This window comes from Ceratotherium simum, chromosome 26, assembly GCF_057802395.1.
Source record: "Ceratotherium simum simum isolate JZ-2026a chromosome 26, ASM5780239v1, whole genome shotgun sequence".
Lineage (NCBI taxonomy): Eukaryota > Metazoa > Chordata > Mammalia > Perissodactyla > Rhinocerotidae > Ceratotherium > Ceratotherium simum.
In genome coordinates, this window is record NC_141925.1 from 1,352,856 (window position 1) to 1,370,308 (window position 17,453).

The 17,453-nt window shown below is 51.3% G+C and overlaps 1 protein-coding gene across 1 annotated transcript in view; it reads right to left on the reverse strand.

Annotated features, from left to right (window-relative positions):
* The window catches only part of UNKL (unk like zinc finger), a 49,482-nt gene that overhangs the window by 23,240 nt on the left and 8,789 nt on the right, over positions 1–17,453 (reverse strand). The window contains exons 3-8 of the mRNA XM_087449338.1: positions 14,705–14,881; positions 14,133–14,266; positions 10,348–10,483; positions 9,434–9,551; positions 7,966–8,050; positions 7,115–7,200 (exon numbers count right to left, since the gene is read on the reverse strand). Coding sequence (XP_087305464.1) covers positions 7,115–7,200; positions 7,966–8,050; positions 9,434–9,551; positions 10,348–10,483; positions 14,133–14,266; positions 14,705–14,881 — 736 coding nt within the window. The remainder of the gene's footprint in view (positions 1–7,114; positions 7,201–7,965; positions 8,051–9,433; positions 9,552–10,347; positions 10,484–14,132; positions 14,267–14,704; positions 14,882–17,453) is intronic.

Below are 17,453 nucleotides of genomic sequence, written 5' to 3' on the forward strand. Positions count from 1 at the left end.
CTGCGGCTGATGCTCAGGGAACAAAGCAGGGAGCGTGTGGGGGAGCCGCTGCTTCCGAGCCCGCTCATGAATGAGGTATTCAAACCCAAGACAGACTCTCGAACCCAGGACTACACCCAATAAGCCCCAGGCGCTTCCCCTCAAGTGCGCACACCACGCTGAGGTCGGTGTGGATGGGCGTGTCTGAAAGGGAGGTGGTGTGAGGTGTGCGGCTTGTAGTTTAACCTCCGACACTTACCCAGACTCTCTACACTGAAAAAGGGAGGACACTCACTCTGCACGAGCCAGGATTCGGGATTTGCAATCGTCGTTACAAATGAGAACACTCGGATTAGGGGGAAAGACCAACCGGTAGTGAGTGAGAAGCCCTCTCCCACACAACGCCCACCTGGCAGGATCTTCTCCTCCAACCAGGGGTCCTGGGATCCACGGGGGTTGGTGACACTGCCACCACCCCACCTGGCTTCCCCGTGGGCAGGAGACCTGAGGGAGATAAAACCAGGGGCTCTAGGCTCAGTCAAAGCTGCCCAACACACAGCGAGAGCCACGTGCCAGGCGGGAGGACATGGCTGGGCTGTGAGGCTGTCTGTGCAGAGGGCCCAACGGTCAGAGCTGAGACCCCAGATGGACGTTTAATTCTTTTTTAGTTTTTTTTTTTTTTCTTTGCTGACAAGATTCACCCTGAGCTAACATCTGTGCCAACTGTCCTCTGTTTTGTACGTGGGTCGCCACCACAGCACGGCTGCCAATGACCGGTGTAGGTCTGTGCCCAGGATCCGAACCCACAAACCTGGGTCGCCAAAGCGGAGCACACCAGACTTCACCACCACGCCGAGGGGCCAGCCCCTAGTGTTTTCTTTTCTTAACTCAGGTGAAATTCACACAACGTAAGTGTAACCTTTTAAAAGTGAAGGATTCAGGGGGCCGACCCGGTGGCGCAGGCAGTTGAATGCACGCGCTCCGCTGTGGTGGCCTGGGATTTGCCGGTTCGGATCCTGGGCACGCACCGACGCACCGCTTGGCAAGCCATGCTGTGGTGGCGTCCCATATAAAGTGGAGGAAGATGGGCACAGATGTTGGCCCAGGGCCAGTCTTCCACAGCAAAAAAAAAAAAGGAGGATTGGCAGATGTTAGTGCAGGGCTGATCTTCCTCACAAAAAAAAAAAAAGTGAAAGATTCAGCGGCTTTTAGCACATGTACAGTGGTGTGGACCACCACCTCTACCCAGTTCCATGACACTTCCATCCCTGAAAAGAACCCTCCCACCAAGCTCTCTCCCCACCCCTCCCCCAGCCCTGGCACCCACCTTGCATTCCGGCAGGTTAACTTTTATTTATTTATTTTATATTTTTTTACTTGATGTTTTAATAGTTTACAACATTGTGAAATTTTGGGTTGTACATTTTTGTTTGTCCATCACCATATATACGTCTCCCTTCACCCCTGGTGCCCACCCCCTACCCCCACTGCCCCTGGTGACCACAATACAGTTTTCTCTGTCCATGTGTTGGTTTATATTCCACATGAGTGAGATCATACAGTGTTTGTCTTTCTCTTTCTGGCTTATTTCACTTAATATAATACCCTCCAGGCCCATTCATGTTGTTGCAAATGGGACGATTTTGTCTTTTTTATGGCTGAGTAGTATTCCATTGTATATATATACCACATCTTCTCGATCCATTCATCAGTCGAGAGACACTTAGGTTGCTTCTACTTCTTGGCTATAGTGAATAATGCTGCAATGAACACAGGGGTGCATAAGCCTCTTTGGATTGTTGATTTCAGGTTCATTGGATAGATTCCCAGTAGTGGGACAGCTGGATCATAGGGTATTTCTATTTTTAATTCTTTGAGGAATCTCCATACCGTTTTCCATAGAGGCTGCACCAGTTTGCATTCCCACCAGCTGTGTATGAGGGTTCCTGTTTCTCCACATCCTCTCCAACATTTGTTGTTTTTTGTTTTGGTGATTATAGCCATTCTAACGGGCATGAGGTGATATCTTAGTGTGGTTTTGATTTGCGTTTCCCTGATGATTAGTGATGTTGAACATCTTTTCATGTGCCTATTGTATATCTTCTTTGGAGAAGTGTCTGTTCATTTCCTCTGCCCATTTTTTGATCAGGTTGTTTGTTTTTTTGTTGTTCAGTTGTGTGAGTTCTTTATATATTATGGAGATTAACCCCTTGTCAGATATATGTTTTGCAAATATTTTCTCCCAGCTGGTGGGTTGTCTGTTCATCTTGATTCTGGTTTCATTTGTCTTGTAGAAGATCTTTAATCTGATAAAGTCCCACTTGCTTATTTTTTCTTTAGTTTCCCTAGTCTGGGTAGGCGTGTCATCCAAAAAGATTCGTTTATGACCAATGTCAAATAGTGTGTTGCCTATATTTTCTTCTATGAGTTTTATAGTTTCAGGTCTCGCTTTCAGGTTTTTGATCCATTTTTTTTTTAATAATTTATTTATTTTTCCCCCAAAGCCCCAGTAGATAGTTGTATGTCACAGTTGCACATCCTTCTAGTTGCTGTATGTGGGACACGGCCTCAGCATGGCCGCAGAAGCGGTGCGTCGGTGCGCGCCCAGGATCCAAACCCGGGCCGCCAGCAGCGGAGCGCATGCATTTAACCGCTAAGCCACGGGGCCGGCCCTGATCCATTTTGAATTAATTTTTGTGAATGGCGATAGCAGATGGTCCACTTTCATTCTTTTGCATGTGGCTGTCCAGTTTTCCCAACACCATTTATTGAAGAGACTTTCCTTTCTCCATTGTATGTTCTTAGCTCCTTTGTCGAAAATTAGCTGTCCGTATATGTGTGGTTTTATTTCTGGGCTTTCAATTCTGTTCCGTGGATCTCTGTGTCTCTTTTTGTACCAGTACCATGCTGTTTTGATTACTATTGCTTGTAGTATGGTTTTTTTTTTTATATAATTTTATTTATTTATTTATTTTTCCCCCAAAGCCCCAGTAGATAGTTGTATGTCATAGTTGCACATTCTTCTAGTTGCTGTATGTGGGACGCGGCCTCAGCACGGCCAGAGAAGCAGTGCATTGGTGCGCGCCCGGGATCCAAACCCGGGCCGCCAGCATCGGAGCGCACGCACTTAACCGCTAAGCCACAGGGCCGGCTCGTGTAGTATGTTTTGAAGTCAGGGATTGTGATGCCTCCAGCTTTGTTCTGTTTTCTTAGGATTGCTTTAGCTATTCGGGGTCTTTTGTTGCCCCATATGAATTTTAGTATTCTTTTTTCTATTTCCATGAAGAATGTCATTGGGATTGTCATTGGGATTGTCAATGTCAATTCTGATTAGGATTGCATTGAATCTGTAGACTGCTTTAGGTAATATAGACATTTCACCTATGTTTATTCTTCCAATCCACGTGCATGGGATGTCTTTCCATTTCATTATGTCATCATCAATTTCTTTCAATAATGTCTTGTAGGTTTGTCTTTCACCTCCTTTGCAAGATTTATTCCTAGATATTTTATTCTTTTTGATGCAATTGTAAATGGTATTATCTTTTTGAGCTCTCTTTCTGTTAGTTTGTTACTAGCATACAGAAATGCAACTGATTTTTGTAGACTGATTTTGTAGCCTGCGATTTTGCTGTAGTTGTTGATTATTTCTAATAGTTTTCCAATGGATTCTTCAGGGTTTTCTATATATAACATCATGTCATCTGCAAATAGTGAGAGTTTCACTTCTTCGTTGCCTATTTGGATTTCTTTTATTCCTTTTTCTTGCCTAATTGCTCTGGCCAAAACCTCCAGTACTATGTTGAATAGGAGTGGTGAGAGTGGGAAGCCCTGCCTCATTCCTATTCTCAGGGGAATGGCTTTCAGTCTTTCCCTGTTGAGTATGATGTTGGCTGTGGGTTTGTCATAAATAGCCTTTATTATGTTGAGGTATTTTCCTTCTATACCCATTTTGTTGAGAGTTTTTATCATAAATGGATGTTGGATCTTGTCAAATGCCTTCTGTGTGTCTATTGAGATGACCATGTGGTTTTTATTCTTTGTTTTGTTGAGGTGGTGTATCACATTGATTGATTTGCAGATGCTGAACCATTCCTGCATCCCTGGTATAAATCCCACTTGATCATGGTGTATGATCTTTTTAATGTATTGCTGTATTTGGTTTGCCAATATTTTGTTGAGGATTTTTGCATCTATGTTTATCAGTGATATTGGCCTGTAATTTTCCTTCTTTGTATTATCTTTGTCTGGCCTTGGTATCACGGTGATGTTGGCCTCATAGAATGAGTTAGGAAGTGTTCCATTTTCCTCTATTTTTTGGAATAGTTTGAGAAGGATGGGTATTAAATCTTTTTTGAATGTTTGGTAAAATTCACTGGAGAAGCCATCTGGTCCTGGACTTTTATTTTTTGGGAGGTTTTTGATTACTATTTCAATCGAGGTTTTTGATTACTATTTCAATCTCTTTACTTGTGATTAGTCTATTCAGATTCTCCATTTCTTCTTGGTTCAGTTTTGGGAGGTTGTATGAGTCTAAGAATTTATCCATTTCTTCTAGATTGTCCAATCTGTTGGCATATAATTTCTCATAGTATTCTCTTATAATCCTTTGTATTTCCGTGGTATCCATTGTAATTTCTCCTATTTCTTTTTTTTTTAAGATTTTATTTATTTTTGTTTTTTTCCCCCCAAAGCCCCAGTAGATAGTTGTATGTCATGGCTGCACATCCTTCTAGTTGCTGTATGTGGGACGCGGCCTCAGCAAGGCCGGAGAAGCGGTGCGTTGGTGCACGCCCGGGATCCCAACCCGGGCCGCCAGCGGCGGAGCGCGCACACTCAATCGCTAAGCCACGGGGCCGGCCCTCCTCTTTCATTTCCAATTTTATTTACTTGAGCCTTTTCTCTTTTTTTCTTAGTAAGTCTGGCTAAGGGTTTGTCAATTTTGTTTATCTTCTCAAAGAACCAACTCTTTGTTTCATTAGTCCTTTCTATTGTTTTTTTTGGTCTCAATTTCATTTATTTCTGCTCTGATTTTCATCATTTCTCTCCTTCTGCTGACTTTGGGCTTGGTTTGTTCTTCTTTGTCTAGTTCTGTTAGGTATAATTTAAGGTTGCTTATTTGGGCTTTTTCTTGTTTGCTAAGGTGGGCTTGTATCACTATGAGTTTCCCTCTCAGGACCGCTTTTGCTGAATCCCATATGATTTGGTATGGCATATTTTAATTTTCGTTTGCTTCCAGATATTTTTTTATTTCTCCTTTAATTTCATCAACGATCCATTGGTTGTTCAGTAGCATGTTGTTTAATCTTCACATTTTTGTCACTTTCCCAGTTTTTTTTTCGTGGTTGATTTCTAGTTTCATAGCATTATGGTCTGACAAGATGCTTGTTATGATTTCAATCTTCTTAAATTTATTGAGGCTTGCTTTGTTTCCCAATATATGGTCTATCCTTAAGAATGTTCCATGCACGCTTGAGAAGAATGTGTAGTCAGCTGTTTTTGGATGGAGTGCTCTGTATGCTGAGGTGGCGTCCCACATAGAGCAACTAGAAGGATGTGCAACTATGATATGCAACTATCTACTGGGGCTTTGGAGAAAAAGGGAAAAATAAGAGGAGGAGGATTGGCAATACATGTTAGCCCAGGGCGAGTCTTCCTCAGCGAAAAAAGAGGAGGATTGGCAGATGTTAGCACAGGGCTGATCTCCTCACACACACACACAAATTAATTAATTAATTAACTTAAAAAACTGCAAAATAACTAAAAGAACCTAAAAGATGCCTACCAGTATATCTCGGGGCAGTCGATGTAAAGCGACGACGTCTGCAGGCTGAGTGCACGGTTCTGGCACCATCCAGCAGCCGGGAGACGCTCCCTGCAGGCTCCCAGGTCATCCGCCCATACCCAGGTTGTCGCCTCGTCGGTACAGCACCCACAGAGGCCCCATCCACCCTGCACCCTCAGCGGGAGCCAAGCCCGTGACCCCGACTGCCACCTAAACCCATGACTGTCACGGCCCCAGCATGAGAGGGGGATGGCATCCTGCCGCGTCAAGGGCTTCTGCCCAGTCCCTGGAGGAAGCCTGGCCTGTGAGCAGAGGGACGACACCAGCTATGGGTGTGAAGGGGAGTTCAGGTGCACGGGACCCGGCCCAACGACAGGAGTGCGCAGTGAGGGGTGTTCGTGAGCTGTCAGGTGATGGGGGGTGAGGAGGAACCACGCCAGGCTCCACCTCTGTACTTCAGAGAGTTTTGGCGTCAGGCCTGCAGGACGGCGCAGCAGGGGAACCCGCCAAAGGAAGGACCGCAGGACCACTCTCTCGTCTGGGGACCAGAACTCCCTGAGAGGCGAGAGGGCGCAGCCACGTGCGGTGAGGCCCCTGAGGCCAGGACACCGCGCGCTGACCAGACAGTGATAAACTGCCCAACTGCTGGTGAGTTTCCTTGCCTTTCCTGTGCTCTTCTTTCCAAAAAACACCAAGCGAAGGAAAGACTGATGGACGGGAAGGACCAGCATTTCCAGTGCCTCACCAGCACCGACCCCGGGACCCTCGCCCAGTGACTCCAACACAACAAATGAAGTACACACAGCCAGGTGGCCCGCTCCCCCGAGGAGCCCACTACTGCCCCGAGCCAGAGGCCAGGCACAGTGTGAAGCCCCCACTCCACCGTGTCCTCCAGCCTCACGGACACAACAGTCCTAACCCATCAGGCTCCCAGGAGTGACTTCCCAGCCCTCACTGCCCAGGCCTGTGGACTACAGGGCCACCCAGACTGGGACCCGGGGGTCTGCCCTCATGGCCGCTGTGGTGGGGGCCTGCCCTGCCCTGCCCGGCGTCTCCCCTCCCATGGCCACCAGCCCTGAGAGGAGTCCGCCCAGATGTGGGGCCCTTCTTTATGGTCAGCCAGAGACTGCGCCTTCACACAGGCTCACATGTGTGTGTCTGGCAAACGGCGAGGCCAGGTCAGTTGGTCCCGGCCAGGACTCTTCTAGACTCTTCTAGAAGAAGCCACCAACCCCACAGGCAGACTGCCTTCAACACCATCACTTCCATCAGTGCCCCTAATCATTGCATTAAAACTGAACGACAGAGAGGCTGCCCGCAGGGCACCTCCTCAGGGCGCTGTCCACTTACGTTCCCAGCCTGGCTGCTACTGGTTGCGGAGCTGCTGGCGGAGGCGAGGTCTCGGCAGCCCCAGTCGTTGGCCATTCCCAGGCTCTCTGCCGAGAAAGGGGGGCAGCAGGCTTTGAGTGGTGCTGGCTGGCAACATAACTACATGCACAGAGTCTCAGGTGACAGGACCCCCCATAAATCAGGGAAAGAGGGTGCCCTGGTCTCGTGACAACAATCTTCCCAAGCGATGGGACAAGGTCAGCGAAACAGTGTCGTGACCATCCGGAGCAACGCCATGCTCCAGTCTTGAATGATTTGAACACCAGAAAACGATGTAAAATTTCAACAGGACTAGCCGCCCTCCCCATTCAGATGAAAAACAGAAGGTAACACCCAAGTTTGCAGACACACTCACAAACGAGGGCACCCAAACCCAAGGCCTGGGACCTGGAGGAAAGGCCACGTCTGTGGGCGTGCTCCCGTCCCAGATTCCTTTCTGCCTCTGGGAACTTTTATGGGGCTCTCCGGCCATCAGAATGGACGTAGGCTAGAGCCCGGCCACTGCGCCCTGGACCCCAGGACACTCTGGGCTCCGCAAGGCCCAGCCTGTGGTAGGCGGGAGGACGGGGCTGTCTCTGAACCGAAGCCTGGCCTGACGTGAGGCTCTGACCCTCCCACCCTTGGGACCCTAAAAGTCATGTCGGGTGCTCCCAGCCGCCCCCCACAATGCTGAGCTCCCGCCTGCTGCCCCAGTCCTCAGAGCCTGCTCCTGCTCCTGATCATGGAAAGTCTAGCGAGAGCCTGAGAGTCGTCTGCTCGGACGTGTCTACACTGGCGGCTGAGATGGAGCCTGCTGGGCGTCGTGTACTCACTTTCCACGTGTGCAAAGGCACAGAAAGGACCCCTTGGGCAGTAACCGGTTTGGCGCATATCGTTGCATTTTGTAGATTTGTAGATCTAGGAAACAAAAACAAGATAATAAAATTAAAGAGAGGCTGGATTGGAAATGGGTTTCTGTAGGAAGACCAGAGCTGGCTGTATCACGATGCAGACAACTGAGCCCCACATCATCATGGGGGTCTCCCGCAAAGAGGGATGGGGATACGGCCACCGTCCCCTGCATGCCCGTGGTCCTGGAATTCCCTCCTCTGTGCAGAGCCAGTCAGCCTGGGGAACAAGGTCCCGCCGGCCTGTCCCTGAAATCACACAGTCAGCTCCTCCACCTGACGTTTTCCAAAAGACGCACCTGATGCAGGGCCTGGTATACAGCAGATGCTCAAGAAATGCCTGTTAAATGAACACAGGCGTCTACTCCAGACCAGACCTGACGCCACGTCCTGACCGCCCGTGCAGGCCACAGGGCAGCTCTCCACCCCCAGAGCCTGCCACCTGGCCGGGCACTGACCACCCCACCCCACCCCTGTCTCCTGCTCTCCGGCTTGACCGTTCCACACCCCCACTCCCTCCCTGGCGGCCCCCTCACGGCCCCCTCCCGTTCAGCAAACGAGCCCGCCCTTAATCCACAGGGACCAGGGCGCAGGATCAGCACCTCTCACCTCTGTGGATGCATGCCCCCTCACCCCCGCCTGCCCGTCCTGGTAGGAAGCCTGAGGCCCCCCACAGCATGGCCCTGGCCCTCCACCCACCCTGGTCACTGTGCTCTCCTCTCCTGCTGTCTCAGGCTCTGAAGGGAGCTGGTTTGTGGGTTCATTTTAACACACGTCTGAGTGTGCTCTGATCAGCAACCATGCAGCAAAGGGTTAACTCAGCAGGCCTGGGCTGTCCACATCCCACACGTTCCAAAGGAAGGACTGGCCTTGACCAGCTCCCGGGAGGTGACCTCTGAGCCCCTGGAACCTCCTGCTCGGTAAGTGTCTCTGTTTACCTGGCTGTGGGCCATGCTGGACAGTAACAACGCAATTTACGGTGGGGTCCTGGGCCACGCGGCATCTGCTCAAGCCTGGAGGGGCTGGAGACTGAGGTCAGCCACGTGGACACAACTGACCCCCAATAAAAACGCTGGACAGCAAGGCTCGGGTGACCTCCCTGATTGGCAACGGTCTGTGTGTGTTGTCATACACAGTCACTGGGAGAGTGAGCACTGTCCACACGACCCACCGGGAGGGGACGGCTGGACCCATGGGGGACCCTGCCCTTGGCCTCTTTCAACATGCCCCCTTCCACATCATGAACCGTAACTGGACACGACGGCTTTTCTGAGTTCTGTGAGTCCTTCTGCTGAACCCCTGGACCTGAAGGTGCTCCTAGGGACCCCAAGCACAGCAAGGAGAGCTGCGAGGGACTCTAACCTGCTGGCCTGAGCCCCCACCCCTCGCATACCTCGGGGTGGAACTGCTGCTCCGTGCGGGAATGGCAGTACTGACAGCCGTCCCCACTCTCGCACCGCGAGGGCTCGCCCCACTCGTCACCATGCTTCACGCTGGGGCACGGAGTGGACCTGGGGGACAAGGAGGAGTCACTGAGGACCCGAGACGAGATGTCCTTCCCACGTGCCTCAGACGCCAGTCTGTCCACCGAGCGCTGGACTCAGCTCGCAGGCCGGCGCTCTCACACCGTGAGGGGCGGCGGGCAAATGGGCTTCCTTCCTCGTGAGGGCGGCACAAGCGGTGTCAGGACCCTCTGAGCCCAGAAGGCGCTCAGGAGCTCGCTTTTACTCTCCACAAAACGTACAGCAAGTCTGACTCAGAGCCTCCCACGCCGCCGTGAAGGCCTGTGGAGAAGAGCTGGCCCCCCGGCAGCCGGGAGGAGACGAGCCCGGGCCCACCACCCGGCCAGCACGTGGAGCGCTCACCTCTTCTCACAAGGCTGTTTCAAAATTAAGACTTTTGGTCCTACAATATGAAAATCCCAAGCAAATCCTCTATTCTCCACGTACTCTGGGCAGCTTTATTGTAACTTATTTGGATTTACAGAAAATATTATCACCAGTGGGAAATAAGACTGTTTTTTACAATTTTCTATCCCTTCAATATGTAGTTGATTCACTTTATCTTCTCAAGATGACATCTGGTGACTAAAACTTAGAGAACGCGGTTCTCTGTCCCTCGATTCTGAAGCGACTCAGAGAAAGAACCGTGAGCGTCATCAGCCACCCTCTCTCCATCTGAAGGACAGTTCCCTGGGGCAGCATCAGATGAACAGAGTGGCTCTTTGCTCCAAGAAAAGGCTGGACACAGAGCTCTGGCCTGACAGAGGACCGAGGGGGAGGCCCAGCTGCCGCGGCCAGGGCTCACCTGTACTGGAACCTCCTGGGGTTCCGCCGTCTGTCCCTGCTGTTGTGGAAGTGCGGACACGCGTAGCCCTGGCGGCACAGGCGCGGCGGCTTCGGGCACTGCTCGGTCTTGTAGCTGCCCAACACAAAGTTGGTGTCTGAAAAACAGGGGTCCACACAGAAACATGCACACTGTGCTCCCAGTACACGCGTGCCCGCAGCAGCACGAGACACAGAGCCAAGAGGAGGAACAGCCCAAGTGTCACCGACGGAGAACGGATAAACACGACACGGTCCATCCACACAGTGGGATGTTACTGAGCCATAAAACACAGGAGTGAAGGGCTGACACACGCTACAACCTGGACACACCCCAAAAACATGATGCTCAGTGATGAGGCCAGACACAAAAGACCACGCAGTGTGTGATTCCACTGATAGGAAATACCCAGAACAGGCAAATCCACAGACAGAAAGCAGACGGGTGGGTGTGAGGGCATGGGGGAGGGGAAGATGGGGAGTGACCGATGATGGGTTCAGGGTTTCCTTTTGGGAAACTAGATAGAGTTTTTAAACTAGATAAAGATGATGGTTGCACAACACTGTGACTATATTAAAAACCATGAAACATACACCTGAAAATGGCTTATTTTAACCTAACGTAAATGATGGACTTTTGGTGATAATGACGTATCAATGTAGGTTCACAAACATCCTGCTGTGCTGGGGGTGTTGTGTGTATGGAGGTGCAGGGTGTATGGGAAGTCTGTACTTTCACTCCAGTGAACCTAAGACTGCTCTAAAAAATAAAGTCTATTTTTTAAGTGGTTAATTCCATGTTATCGGAATTTTATCTCAAAGCAAAAACAAACAAAAACCCACCAGGGGTTATTTTAAAGCAGTAACTGATGAGAGGAGACTCCTAAAAACCATCTCCGTTCTTGGGCTGATTAATAATTGACACGTTATTTACCTACACTGTTTTTAGTGACACTTGCCTAGGGAGCTGACCATCAGTGCCCTGCAAGCGACAGAGGGAGGGACCAGTCACGCCCACATCCAGGGGGGCAGGCAACAGCAACTGCAACTCACAGGATAAGTCTCCAAGTCGAAATTTAACATTACCATACCATCCATCCACGCCCAATTCAACTTCAGATAATGTGTTAAATGACAAGAGATGTTAATCACACAGCAGGGCGCGCGGAGAGAACAAAGGGGTTTGGGGGACAAAAATGCCGATTTTAAGAAAACAAAAATTGTGAAACATTTGTTTACAAGGATCCACCGAGTGCCTCGAACAGATACAAGGTCCTGTGCTAAGTGACACAAAACGCACAGAAATAAGCTACACAGCCACGATCCTGACCACAGAAGCTTGCAGACGTCCTTTGGGAGGTGATGGATCAATTAATTGTGGTCCGCCTTGCGTGGATTATTACTCAGCACTAAAAAGAAATGCGCTAGCAAGCCACGAAAAGACACGCAGGAACCCTGACTGCATGTGACTAACGGAGAGAAGCCCGTCGGCAAAGGCCAAAACCTGGATGATTCCAGTGACGTGACAGCCTGGAAAAGGCACAACCACAGAGACAAAATAGTGGAGTAAAAGGTCGGTGGGCACCAGCGATGGGGCGCGGGCAGATGAGCAGGCGGAGTGCAGAGGGTTTTAGGGCACTACTGTGTGTGACACTATAATGGTGGATACGTGTCGTATACATTTGTCCAAACTTACAGAAGACACAGCACCAGGCGTGAGCCCTCGTGTCTGCTGTGGAGGTTAGATGACAATAAAATATCAGTCTTCATTCCTCGATTCTAACAATGTACCATCGATGCGACAGTTCACATGGCAACTGGAGCGGGTCTGGGAACTCTCTGTACTGTCTGTGCAAGTATTCTGTAAACCTAAAACTGCCCTAAAAAATAAAATCTACTAATTAAAAATCTAAATCACCCCCTATGGATGAAAAATGAATACATGGAAGCCACAGTCTGGAGGGGCTCTACTGAAGCAGGAGGCGGATTTCAGTGCCGCTGGTTTGATCTGGAACGCTTGGAACACGGAAGTCAAAGCTCCTAAACGGGGCATTTCCGACAGGAACCCAGGGCGCAGAGTTACCCCGAATGACCCAACCAAGCCCCTGTCCCGGCACCTCCTCCCTGCTTTCCTTCATCAGCCCACCCGACGGTGGCGTGGGGACCCTCACCCCCAAGCCATGGCCCAGAGCACTGGCTCACTGAGGTGGAGGTCGGGATCCTCCGACCAGGGAGGCCCGTGGGCTGCAAAATGAGAAACAAGAGGTTCTTGCAGGCGTTTTCCAGAATGACAAAAACCCTGGTAAAGCCCTTGTCCTTACTAAGGGCAGGCAAGCAGGAAGCCTCGGGCACACGGCCCTTCCTTTTCGGGGAGCCCCCGCCCCGAGCAGGGACATCGCAACGTGGGGATGAGCACGACAGCACACATGGGTGCCCCCTGAAACGTGGAGTGGGTGCCCTGGCCCTCCTCTACACCAGACGTGACCGACGGCCACGCTCCTCAGTGATGCCCCGGCTGGGGGCCCAGTCCAGAGTCCCAGCACCAGCCAGGCAGGTGCCACCCATGGTGCCGGGGCCAGAGCGGGGAGGCCACCGGGCACTTCATCTGGCGGAGGAGGCCCGAGGAGAGAAGGGAATCTGGAAAGGCCCGAGCAATCACCTTTATCAGTTTATCCAGGACTTGCAGCCCCCAGCACAGGCACTCAGGGAGCAGAGGAAAGACATTTGTGAGAAGAGAATTCGTCGCTGAAGTAACCACGTTGTGTATGCATGTGAGAGTCAGCGAAGCAAGTCGAGGAGATGCACCATGACTCAGAGGGGTTTTCTTAAAACCTCACTGTCCTTAGGAAATACCCAGTCCACAGAGACAGAACAAAGACAGGTGGGCACCAGGGGCCGGGGAGGGGGATGCAGAGAGACTGATGATGGGGATGGGTTTCCTTCCAGGGTGATGGAATGTTCTGGAACTAGACAGAAGGGGTGGTCGCACAACACTGTGAATGTGCTAAACGCCACAGAATTATTCACTTTAAAATGGTTAATCGGGGCCGGTCCAGTGGCACAGTGGTTAAGTTCACACACTCTGCTTCAGCGGCCCAGGGTTCACAGGTTCACAGCCCGGGCGCAAACATATGTACCACTTATCAAGCCATGCTGTGGCAGGCGTCCCATATATAAAAAGTAGAGGAAGATGAGCACAGATGTTAGCCCAGGGCCAATTTTTCTCAGCAAAAAGAGGAGAATTGGCAACAGATGTTAGCTCAGGGCTAATCTTCCTCACCAAAAAAATAAATAAATAAATGAAATGGTTACAATGGTAAATTTACGTTATATGTATTGCACCACAATAAAAAAAACTCCACCGCCATAGCCATCATCTGTGGAGGCTGCCAGGGAAATGGGTCCCACAGTCCTGAGGGACAAGGCCAGGAACTCCCGTTTCTGACAAACCCCCAGGGACCCAGATGCTGCTGCTCTGAAGGCCACACAGAGACCCGCAGGATGGGGACAAGGTGAAACCACAGGCATCCTGGGAGAAGGAGCACAGGGAACGCCAGCCCGGCTCTGGGACCAGATGCCCGGAAGGAGCTGTGCCAGCCGTGCAAGCCCCCTCCCCAGGGAAGCTGCAGGCATAAAGGTCCAGAGCAGCCTGGGGGGCAGAGGCCGGGATTCAGAGCACAAGGGATGTGAGCTCCACCGTGTACGTCACTTTACAGACAAATATGAGGGCTGCCCCCTGCCCACCCTCTGTGGCGGCTGCAGGGTTACCTTGCCATCGGGGGTCCTCGCCCAGGATCTTCTCAATCATGGCCTGGCTGGCCAAGACTCCGGGCTGCAGATCGGGGATGCCATCCCCAGCGCCAAGCTGGCCGTTCTGCAGGGCTTCCTGGGCCTGCAGCTCCCTACAACCAAATGGCATGTCAGTCACAGCTCAGGGGGCGGCCGAAGCCCTTCCAGAAGGGGAGGGAATCACTTGTTCTGTCACTTTACAGAGCCGCCTACTTGTCACTAGAGACGCTGGCTGCCTGGGGGGTCAGGACGGGGGTCCCACGGACCTCAGGTGCACCTGTCCTGGGACGACAGTCTTGACCCAAATCTCAACAACTTCAGAGCCAGCTGTGCTCAGTAAGGATCCGCTCATCTCCCTCAAGGGCATCCGAGACGGCACAGCTCAGCTCTGATGGGTCATGGCCACGCAAGTAAGAAGGAAGGAAACGTGTCACTTTCTCATAGGCAACAAAGTCAAGGCCCAGAAAAGGAGCTGCTTTAGGCCCGTGACGCCTGGAATCCTGGGGAGGCAAGCTGGTTCCCTGCCGCCCAGCACAGGAGGCCCCACTCACCTGATGTCACACACGGGTGGCCGCAGGTCCAAGGGACCGTGCGCAAAGGCGCAGTGCGGCCCGTTCTTGACGCAGTGGCCCCGGGCGTCTGTCTCGTGGATGCACGTGCCCGTCTTGTAGTAGCGCAGGTGGTACTTGCGCTCCGTGTCCCCGGTCGTCCGGTGCAGATACGGACACCTGGGAAGCAGAGGGGCGACACGCGGTCCGGGCCTTAGGGCTTGGGGACCACCCTCAGCGTCAACCTGCTCCACTTCTTGTTAGCACCCGGCCAGCAGCTGGTTCTATCTTCCTTCACCCAAATACCTGCTCTAATTGAAGGATTCACGTCACTGCACAGCGCACCTGTCCCCGAACGTGGGACCCGCCCCCAAGGCACTCAGACCCCCGCAAATCCCTCAATGAAACAGTGAAAAAACACATGGCCGAATTTCCATGAAAATCATCCTGCATAATTTTTTGAATAAAGTGTGGAAAAATAAAGTTCGCCCCCTGGACGCAGCCATGTCATTCATTTCTCCTGACAAGCACCATCAGACAAGGGCTGGCGGGCTCTCCCATCCTGAGGCCTGGTGCTTCTGGGGACCCCTTGAGGGAAGGAGGGAAGAGCCTGGGGAGAAACACAGGGGCTTGGACATGGCTGGAGGAGGACGCCAGGGGCAATTGGCCAGGAGAGAAGGGGATGGCGGGGGTGCACGGATGGGACAGCATCACATGGGCCAGGTGCAGGCCCAGAGCCAGGACTCCCCGGGAGAGTCACACGAGGCTCTCTGAGCAGCGACGGGCTCACACTGCAGGCAGCAGGCAACTGCACGGGTGGTTTGGAAGGTTCTGGCACATGTGGAGCTCGGGGATTGAGCCTGCCTGGAGATTGGTCCCTCTAGACAAGAGCGACAGACACAGAAGGAGGACTCTGAGCTGGCAACACATCCTTCAGCAGCCCAAGGGGCAAGGCAGGGCCCAGGACTGCAAGTCCCCAAATCTAAGGACACAGGCCCTCATCTGCAGCTACAGCCAGGAGCACCATGTGAGGCCTGGAAAGGCCCACTGCCGCCTTGCTGTCCAGCAGGCTGTGGACCTGGGTGCAGGGAGCATCTGTGGGCACAGCTCCCCAGAAGAGCACAGATGAGTGCTATGCTGCCATCAGCAAGACCCGAAAGTAAAAGAAAAACAGACTTAGCTATCATCCTGTCTGAACTCCTATCTTGTAAGATGAGGAAACGGAAGCTCAGCATTCAGACAGCTCACCCAGACTTCACTGAGCACCTGCGGTGTGTAGGGCACAAGGGGCAGACAGAGAGGACGCCATGCCCCATGAGTCCCCGAGTCCCTGGAGCCAATCAAGCAAAAGTCACATTAGAAGCCCACTGTGGGACCCAGCAGTTCCACCCCAGATGCGCACCCAGAGGAGCTGGAAGCAGGGAAGAGATATCTGTGCCCCCATGGTCACAGCAGCATGATTCCCAATAGCTTAAAGCTGGAAACAACCCAAATGTCCATCAACTGATGAGGGACAAGCAAAATGTGGTCCATCCAGACAAGGGAATACTATTCAGCCATAAAAAAGGAACACAGCACTGACATGCTACAACACGGATGAACCTTGGAAACATCACGCTAAGTAAGAGAAGCCAGACACAAAACGACAAATATTGTAGCTTCCACTTATATGAGGTCCCTGAATTCATCAAATTCACAGAGACAGAAAGTAGAGCAGAAGTTACCAGGGACTGGGGGAGGGGAGAATGGGGAGTGACTCTTTAATGGGACAGAGTTTCTGTCTGGAGTGATGAAAAGAATTTGGAAATAGTGGTGATGGGTGTCCAACATCGTGAATATAATTAATGTCACTGAATTGTATACTTAAAATGGTTAAAATGGGAAATTTTATGTTATATATATTTTACCACAATTTTAAACAAAGCCCATTGAAGACAGATAGAGAAGAGACAGGAGAGAGGGATCCTTCATATATTTGTCTTGAAATATGACACACCTACAGGAAAGTGCACAGGTCAGACCTGCACAGCACGTGGCATTGTCACAAACTGACACACCTGAGTAACAGCACCCAGATCAAGGGGACGGAACACAACCAGCACCTGGGACCCCTCAAAACACACGTGGGGCAGGCCGGCGGCACGCTCTTGTAAGTGGTGGAGACTGGAAATCAGGCCAATATCCACCAGGGGCAATTCTTTCCAGAACGGTTGTGGTCAACTCTCCCAGTGGAATACCAGCAGTTGCTGGCAAGCACCACAGATCCGTGAGAAAAAGGAAAAGTGGAAAACGGAGACAGCAGGTTACAAGACAACTTGGTCCTCACTTTGTGAAAAGAGGAAAAGGTAAAGAATTATCACCATGTCGTTCTATATAGAAACGTGAAAAAGGAAAGTCCGGAGGCGCACGGCGCTCCACGTGCCCGCACAGAAGACAGCCCGAACGCAAGCTGCTCCTTCGTGTTCCCGCCCAGGAGTTCCAAGAAGCATTTTGGGAGGTGTAAGGGAAACGGCCAAATATCTACTTACGATGTTGACTATATTAAGCATGGACGCATCCTGGTGTAAAATCCCTACCACAGAGTGACGGTTCACTCCGTCAGTTTCTGGGCGCCCACAGGGCTGAGGCTGGTGTAGAGAAGCCTCTGCCACTCAGAGACCCTGTTCTAGAACACAGGACCCTCTTCCACTTCTCACATGAACATAGAGATTAATATCGCTAATAAAGAACTTGTAGAAATAGAGACCAGGAA